The sequence below is a fragment of the Cystoisospora suis genome (genome assembly GCF_002600585.1).
Source record: "Cystoisospora suis strain Wien I chromosome Unknown contig_255, whole genome shotgun sequence".
In the NCBI taxonomy this organism is placed as follows: domain Eukaryota; phylum Apicomplexa; class Conoidasida; order Eucoccidiorida; family Sarcocystidae; genus Cystoisospora; species Cystoisospora suis.
The window spans coordinates 1-9018 of NW_027153057.1; the positions used below are offsets into that span (position 1 = coordinate 1).

General features: G+C 50.5%; 1 protein-coding gene across 1 annotated transcript; it reads left to right on the top strand.

Annotated features, from left to right (window-relative positions):
• The first annotated feature begins 5 nt into the window (after positions 1-5).
• On the top strand, positions 6-4245 carry CSUI_000638 (c-terminal domain-containing protein). Its single transcript, XM_068060871.1, has 4 exons — positions 6-862; positions 1640-2030; positions 2625-2906; positions 3454-4245. The coding sequence occupies exons 1-4, from the start codon at positions 746-748 to the stop codon at positions 3708-3710; spliced, it is 1047 nt and encodes a 348-aa protein (XP_067927152.1). The 5' UTR covers positions 6-745; the 3' UTR covers positions 3711-4245.
• Positions 4246-9018: the final 4773 nt, after the last annotated feature.

The following is a 9018-nucleotide window of genomic DNA, read 5'->3' on the forward strand; positions in this document are numbered from 1 at the left end:
AAGAACAGCGAAATGTGCAGTTCTTTCGGCTACGAAAGGAAGTTCTTTAGTGATTCACCCGTGAGGATGCCGGCCAATTGCATGCAGGCACCAGCAACAGAACAGATCCGGGCGCATGAAGAGGAGATCTGAGGGTAGATTTCTTTCCTGCTGAGGGCTTTCCATGACTCCCGGGATCTTGTTTTGCTTCTTGTTTTGCTGGATGACTTTTTCTCTTCTCGATTCTCTCAACACCCCCAACACACTAACAAGGCTGCGACGTCGAGAGTTCTTTGACAAGTTCTCCCTTCTCCCTCTCTTCTGTCTTCTCTTGTCCATTTCACATCTCCTGATCTTACTCGGCTCGCTGTCCTTCTGTTTCATCTCCTCTTCTGCGTATGTTGAATTGATCCCAGCGTTCTGCTGAAGCTCCACTGATTCTCTTCTCGTCAGTCCGACCCACGAGCTTCTCGTGAACCCTTCTTTCTTCATTGTCCTCTCCTACCTAACTCTGCCTTTATCGACTCCCCCGTCATCCGCCACGGTGACTCCAGTCTCGCTTCTTCTCCTGTTTCGTGGCTTCTCACCGTCTTATAGCTCTCTTCTCTTTACACCTAGAGTTCTCTTCAACTTCTTTCCTTTCTCGAAGCTTTAGATCTTCCTTCGGCTCAGCAATCTCCCCGTTCTTCGCTCAGGATTTCCTCAGAGAAGACATTTCCGAATACGCAAAATAGTTCTTCTCGTCTTAGGTCCTTGTACTGGCACTATGGATACACAACTCCCTGTCCCTATTGGGGGCTTGTTGATGAGAATTTCAGACTTCCTGACATCTTTAAACTTTAGTAAATCTGTGAAAGCCATCCTTAAGGAAGCGAACAAGGCGGTAAGTTTTCGTCTCTCTTGCTTTTTTTTCTCTCTTTTCTGAACGTTTGCTAGATTCGCATTCTCATCTTGACTGAGGAAAAGATAGCTTGACCTAGAGACCTGGATATACTATGCCTTTTCCATCTTTCTATCTCCTTCTTCTTTAGGGACCTCACCAAGTACCTGTTCCTGGCTTTTTTCCGAGAAGACGCAGATTGGTGCCGCTCATATAGATAGAGAGATAGATGTAGATGTATTTTCTTATGTATATACACCATGAAAATCCTTAGCATGACATGCAAACATGCACTAGGCTCCCACAAAAGAACAACAGTGGCGCTTAAGAGCCCCCCCACACCTGTACGTACATCGAGTTAAGACACGGCAGCTCACAATGATAAAGCGTATAAAACTAAGCAGTCGATAAGAAACAAAACTTACGACTTCTCATGATTCTTGGGAACACTAATTTTTCTCATTCTGCCATCTTTGGAGCCAACTGAGTGAACGATTCGAATACATGCATTCACGCATATTTACATTCGTACATACATATTGATACATACATACATGGGATGGACTGTATAGATCGATTCATTTATACCGCACTTTGTGTGAACGTTTTGCTCGTACCGATTGCCTTGACCGGACAATCTTGATGAAGACTCCGTTGATTCCTTTCCTCGGAGGAGGACGAGGTGTCGATACACCTGGACGTGTTGCGGCCGTTCCTTCTCCGGTGTCTAGTAGTCTTTCATGTGTCTCTTTCGTCCCGTCTCTTCTCCTTTTCTTTCAGGGTCTTTTGCCTGATGGCGAGGAAGACGAAACACAATTCTTTCCAGGTCTGTCGTTAGCAGAGATTGTCCATTTGGCTCAATCAAAGGCAGAGAAGAAGAAGAAGAGAGAGGCACGAGACAGCGCCTGTCCAAGTCACTCTGAGGGAGGAGAAAGTTCTCAAAAGGACGGCCATCAGACATCTTGCAAGGAATCTACGGAAGAAGAAGAAGCGCCGAACAGTGTGCACGACTCTAGAGAACCACCCCGCGAAGAAAAACTCAGGAAAAAGAAAAAGAGAAAGGAGCGTACAGATGAAACAGAGGAGGCTCAGGGGGGGAAAAGAAGGAGAGCGGAGAAGGAAGAAGAAGAACAAACAGAAGAAAAATCCTCCTACGAGAGTACAGCTGATGGTAAGATCTCTTTTCAATCCTCACTGTCAGATCTGCTTGTTTCTTTCTTAGCCGGGTATATGCGTGGTGACTGTATGTCTCTCCTGATGTGTGTACATTCAACGTAGGACAGCAACTGCAGGCATAGGTGTCTTTGCTTCTCCTGTTCCTACCCTTTGTCTGCATGTGGTGAGGCCTGTTCTCCTGTATGGATTCGTCCGTAGAGCATTGTCCGTGATCCTTCCTTTTTTCTGTGTCGTTTTCTTGGCGCGCTCACTTCCACATGAAAGAGGAAGAATAACTTCACCTAGGGAAGGATGGACATCTATACTTACCTTTTCATTTGTGGCTGACATGTGGCATTCATGTCGTTTTAGATCTCCTTGTAGAAAGATCTCTGATACTTTAAAACAACAAGAAAGAATCTCGCTTTGTGTCCTTGATGCTCTTTAGATCAGTAGTTGCTTTACTCACTCTTAATGACCGTTACATCATCGAGAATAGCGCAGACACGAGCGTCAAGGCATAGATGATTGTCGTGTATGACGACGAGACAGAGAACGAAGCACGCTTGTTTCATCTCCTCCCTCCTTCCATGTCTGTATCTACATACAGAGAAAGTCCCCTGTGTGAATGGAACAGGAGACGATGGCATGAAGAAGAAAAAGAAGAAGAAGCACAGAGAGCAGAAGAACGAAGAACAAGAAGAAGCTGTCAATGGGACAAGTGCGGGTGTACAAGCAGAAGAAGGACAGGAAGAGAACGATGAGACGGGAGATAGTCCTCCAGGTCATGAGGAGCTTCATAATGGAGATGAATGTGAAAACTTGGAGAAGGAAAAGAAGAATGTGAATAGTCATTCAAGTGGAGGAAAGAAAGGCAACAATTCTCAGTCATGTAAGACGAAAGAATAAAGGAGAAGACGTCTGTCTGACAGTGTGCTTCGTAAAAGGCTCATAGAAGGAGGGTATGGCGAGAGGGGTTCAGCTATCCAGCTTCAGTATATGAGCACGTAAGGGTGTGCCTAGGAAGGAATATATGCATGTGTCAAAAGCAGGCTTATTTGTAAAGTAAAGTGGATCGGGGTGTATATTTACTGTATGAAGACGTAATCTTCATTCGTCTACTAAAAGATCGTAGTGAAGATCTAGAGAGGACGAGGAGAAAAAAGTGCAGGAGGACTGCCTTTGAATCTCCTCCCCTTCATCGCCACATCCACAGCTCTCAGCAGTCTCTTCTTTTGTTGCAGCTCTGTGCTCTCCAGTCCTTTTCTATGTCACCTTGAAGGAGCTGAGGTTTCCCTCAAGGTTCAGCATGAAGACGCACACGGCAAACAGTCGGAGGATCCTCCCTGTCTTCACTACTGTACTTCCTTTGCTTCTTTCCTGGGTTCATCTATTTGTATTGTGGTTCTGATGCCTTTCTCTTGTGTTTTTTGTTTCAGCGGTATTGAATCGATTCAAGAGAATCGATGACGAGAAATGGGTAGAATCCATCAAAAAACAAGACTTACGCGACAATTCTTTCTGGAATAAGAAAGATGACTCCTTTGCTGTGAGGGCAGCTCAAGATTTAGGCAAAGTACGAGGGAGAGACTTTCGCCATGAGAAAACAAAGAAGAAGCGAGCAAGCTGGAAAGGCTGTGGCGAGATACCCATGACTGTCAACTCGATCCAATTCGAATCAAGTGATGAAGATTGAAACCAAGCAAAGACTTCTTTCTTTGCTGCCTCTAAGCTACTAAGAGAGGAAGGAAAACTCTACCTCTGTAACAGACCAGACCCACACAGAACGAGACGATAGGGGAAACAGAAGACTCGCTTGGTTTACGAGTGTGTAGCATTGAGGTAGGGCAGACAGGCTCTTTTTTCAGTTGCTGGCGCGAAAAGATGACACTGGTCAAGTGAAACTTTCCTCGGAAGATCTGGTCATTTATTGGCTTTTCTCCTCCTTTTTCTCCGTGATCTACAGCAGATACTTTTGTCTTTTCTTCTTTTTCTACTTCCCTTCTTCGCCGTTCTTACGGAGGACACTGTTGCTAGCTGTCTGGGCACCTGGTTTTGCGTGGGGTCGTATACGTAGAGTGGGTTGACAGCCCATGTAAAAGAGTGCATGTGGAACGACTGATTGAAAGAGAGGTTCACCTGACGTGTCTCGAGGTAGCACGAAGGGATGAAACAAAGTACATCGAAGCCAGGGACCGGACTTCTTGGCATGAATTCCGGTATGGTTCTGAAGATATCTTCAAGAGCTACCCCGGCGCCAAACACGGGGGAGGCACTTCATATAGTAACGCCTCTTTCGTTTTTCCGTGGAGTCTCGCTTGGGGGAGGCGGGTGAGGCCAGCGTTTGAGGTTCGAGGTAGGCCCTCCGCGATTCGGATGATGGGATTTCTGTGCACCCACGGTAGTAACGTACACACACAAGTTCAAACAGAGTGATCTTCGTCTCGTCTACCGGAGCAAAGTGTTTGTCGGCACAGTTGCAACATAAAGTGAATTTTATCTGTAATTCGCATGTCGACACCGGCGTCTTCTTATGGGGATCGGCGTGAAGTGTGCCGTTATTAGGGCCGCAATAAGATTAAAACATGTTTGTCTTCCAGATGACTTCAGATGTAGAAAAGGAGACATGTTCCGGCTGTCCCCCGATAGCTGGGGCGCCTTGATTTCTCTCTCAGTAGACAGCTGCCGGGGGCAATACTTATTGAACCTGTCTCGATGAAGTGCAACTCAGAGTAGGTTTCTCATCACCATTGACTGCGTCGGCACTGTTCAAGAAGGCGCGGCTGCTCCATAACGAGGTAGTCACTGAGTAGATGTTCAACATCTCGTAGGCATGCGTGCAGGTAACAAAGAGTCTCGAATCTTCGATTTGCTGAAGAACTCAGCCGTGAGGGCAGAGCTAGTCATCCTGAGCATTCCGAGTGTCCGACATAACCCATACACCACAAATCTTCCCGGCTGCTTTTCCATGCTTCTTCAACTCGACTGTTCAAGAATGGCAAAACCAAATTGCCTCGCACAAAGGTTTGGTTTGAACTGACGAACAAGCTTTCACAAACTCCCCTGAGCGTGTACAGACGCGTGCGCAAGAACCCAAATCACCAGAACCTGAGTTCTGACGCCTCATCCAAATGCGCTGCCTGGGTACGCAAAACGCGCGCGTGTCGCCGGCGAGTGGCAATGGCGGCGAAGTCAAGGCTGTGTCAGTTCATTCTTTTCACATTCTACAAGAACATTGGAATGAGGCGGCGGACCCAAGAACCGACCGAAAAGCAAGTTCTCATTTAGGCGGCGAGCTTTCTCTGTAATGCTAGCCTCGGGGTACCCTCCGGACAGCACTTCACAACTTGCCTGTAGACCTCCCAGTTAGGTTTGGGTCCTCAGTGTCTCAAATCAGTGAACAGTGCTGGTCCTTCAGAGCAAACCTCGAAATTCAAAGCCGAGAGATTGCCGCACCTGGGAAGTACCAGGATAGCATGCCACCCGAGACCGGGGAGAATTCTTCTAGGGAATTTCCCCGCCCTCTTCCCTTGGAGAGGAAGAAAACGAGGCCCTTGTCTGGAAAAGAGGTATACCACTACAGTGATACAGCGACTGTCCCCCGCACACAACAGTCGTTAAAACGGCCTGAGTATCACCGCCGCGTTCGTACTACACCCTCACAAACAGCTTCGTACTCATTTCACACCTCGAATCAGGTGGCAGTCACCACACAAAGCAATGCCCCGACGGATTCCCGGAGCCGCAAGAAATCACAGACGGCAACCTTTTGTACGGTCTGGATACAGCTAGATGCTACATTAGACGTCAGCGATGTGACGCAAGAGTACGCTTGGTTCTGCTGCTGACACCTGAGCAGAACAATCGAGTGCTACGGGAAGAAACCACGACAATCACTAAATTTACCCCGCAGCAATGGCCTTCGGGTTCCAGTTGTACCTTGTGGTTCCGTGCTGTTCCTGACGAGAGCGGGAAACAAGCACATTTGCTTGCCACCACACCTGACGAACCATCTATCATTTCTCTCCTGTCCGACTACGTTGCCGCCTGATCCGAGACAGCAGTAACTTTAAAGCTGCTACCGCGCCCACACTAGCTGACACGGCCCATAAGCTTTTCTCAAAGACCTGTCCAGGTGTAGAAACCCGGCGTCCGCTGATGTAGTCTCCATCGACCCTCATCGTCACGCCTCGAAAACGAACAGGAGCGAGTCTCTCTCGACTGAGGCGGGCTACAGTCCCCAAAGAAGCCAGAAACGCTGCAGCCATGGCCGCGCCGAGCCACGCGCGGCCTCCTCTTTCTTTCTGCTCTTCTTTCTGCCGTGTGAAAGTTCCTGTAGGAATGCTGCGGAGCCTATTGCGGTTACTCCCCCATTCTTCTTTCTCTTCTAGAGGGACATCCTGTAGCGGCAGAGGCCCCTCAGGGTCCGATACGTTCAAGACGCCCTGATCTGCATTGTGTGGCGCAGCCTCCTCTTCCTTGTCCGTTACTCTGCCATAAGTCGAGCGCCCCTTGCTTCCCGTAGTGAGTTGCTTGTTCTCTTGGACTTTCCGTGAGCGCGCCCCATCAGTACTGTGTTCGCGCTTACCCTGTTTCCAAGGCTTCCGGCGGAGCCACCCCAGTATCCACAGTGCTGCGAAGACCCCTATGCCCACGCGAAGGACACCCAAACTTTTGTCGAGTCGATCAACAGTGCGAACTGTTCTTTTGGGAGAGTAAAAGACAATTTCCCTCGCCCTGAATTCCCGGTAAGCTGTGCCGAGAAGATTCAATACTGCAAGACTTCCAATCCCCACTTCCGCAGGGCCAACCCGTCGTTCAGGCATGCCCTCACCTGCGGCATGTGTGCTGTCCTTTATTGGCTTCCTGTCTGCGTCTTCCACAACTGTGTCCAGAGCAGCGTCGCCTCTGCTCCCCAGTGGCTCGTTTCCGGCATCCGCGCTTCCGCGGAGAACTGCTGATGCCGGCTGGCGGGGTGGCAATTCTGGGTTCACCTCCATCCAATTGGCTGGCAGAAGTAGTACACGATGCCGAAGAATAGCACCGTTTTTGTGTTCTCTGTTTGCTTGGACGCGCTGATCCGTGTCCACCTGGAGAAGCGGCACAGAGAGACTGCTGGCGGCTGTCTACCGGAGGAACCTCAGTTAGGCCGTACGCTGTGCCGTTCTACCGTCAGTCCCTCGCCAGCGGGACTGAATTTCGACCAGATCCGAACTGGGCCTTAGCGCCACGACCTCCAACACCGACAACGGTCCAAATTAACTCGGCGCACCAACGGCTCAGAAAAGTACGCTCATAGCACACGGACCGGCGCTTCTGGCACGAAAAGGTTCAAGAGACTGACTTTCCGACTTCCGAGTGCGAGGAAACCGGTTGAAACACGTTACCAAGATCAAACTCGGGTACGAACGAAGCAGTTTACAGCGGCGCACGAGCGACAGTTCTCGCAGTCCACAGGTTTGGGGGTACAGGGTATGAGAAGCCGGCGCTACTGCAATGGAGGAGAGTGGCACTGCGACCCAGATATCCCTGAACTAGTGGTCCCAACTGGTTGACTGTACTGTGCCTGAGCCCCTCCACTTACTAGGAAGAACTAGCACTTCAGCTGTTCCTCGTTTGTAGCAGCCAAGAGAACAGGAGGGCAGCGGAAGCACGCTTCCGGAGGGAAGTGCCACATCCACAAGCGGCGCGTCTCTCGAGTGAGCAGACCCCCCCGGGCGGGGCCGCTCAAACCTTGTTTTGCCTGTGCTCTGTACAGTGCGTCCACACGCCGTGGATTTATGTAGACGTTAGGGCAGAGGCGTGGGCTGGCAGTCCGCTTTGGAGAGAAAGAGACGTTCAGGATGCTTCACTTGTATCCTGCCGCACGCGGCGGGAGAGGCGGCAACGGCATGTGGCTGCTAGGAGAGTGTAGGAGTCGTCGCCCTTGGGCGCGAATGAGGACGGCTGTGCTGTGAGAACGTCTCTGAGGCTGTGCGCTCGGCCAGGTTTTCGCTGATGCATGAAAACCTGACGGTAGGCGGAAATCCCTGGTCGTGGTTCCTTGATCTCGGCAAAACTGAGACGCTGTCATGCTGGCGGGCAGAACGGAGAAGACGCGGGAACAGCCAAGACGTTGGGTGTTCGTGAGCCATAGCAAGATTTGGCCCCCGGGGCGCTTTCTTCCTGGCTGTTGTAACACCGGAGACACCCGTCTTTCTGGGGGTAACGAAACTCCTCTCCTCAGTGGTACCTCATAGCCCAGCAAACGCATCGGGAGCCAGATACACGAACAACCCAGTGGGAGCTTGGTGCAGTATGTACCGAGGCGGTTACGCCTTGTATTGGCGGCCCCGGGCTTGATAGGAAGGGCAAGGAACGACGGGTGATATCTTATGTACGAGAAGACAGGACAGGGAAGCTCCTCAAAGTTGTTAATCGCTCAACTTCTTGTCACCTATCGGTGCGTCTGCTGCTTACACTGCGTGCGTAGTCATCGGGCCCTGATCTAGTACGCTAGTCACCGAATGGGATCGATGCAAAGGCTTGTAATATGGGAAGAGCGTGACCGCGGCGTGTGTAGGCTGTCCTGCTGACAGCAGCGTCCCATTGAGTGGGCAAATGACGTTGTGACCCAGCTCGGCGGGGGATGCTCTTTCTGTCCAGTCAAACTGCTTGCCATTTAAGAATAAAAGCGAGACGGCACTGGAGACGGCGGAGGGCCAGCGAGGGCTCCGCCGAACTCTCAAAGCATCGGGATTCACTAGCCCGCAGCTATCTTTCTCTTGCTATGCTACTGGACTCCGCGCAGGCAGTCTGAAGGAAATTATTGTCGACCGGGGGTTCGGCATGACGCACGACCCGGTGGTGTCTGCTCAGCTGCATTAACGTACCCCGTCGGACGCAAGCTAGGTGGTGCAAGTGAGTCAAGAAGGTGCCTGCCTGTTGTAAAAACTGCTGGTCGGTGCAGTGCCCGCCGCACGACAACGGACGCTACTAAAAACTAAGGGTTCGCCAGTGCCCCG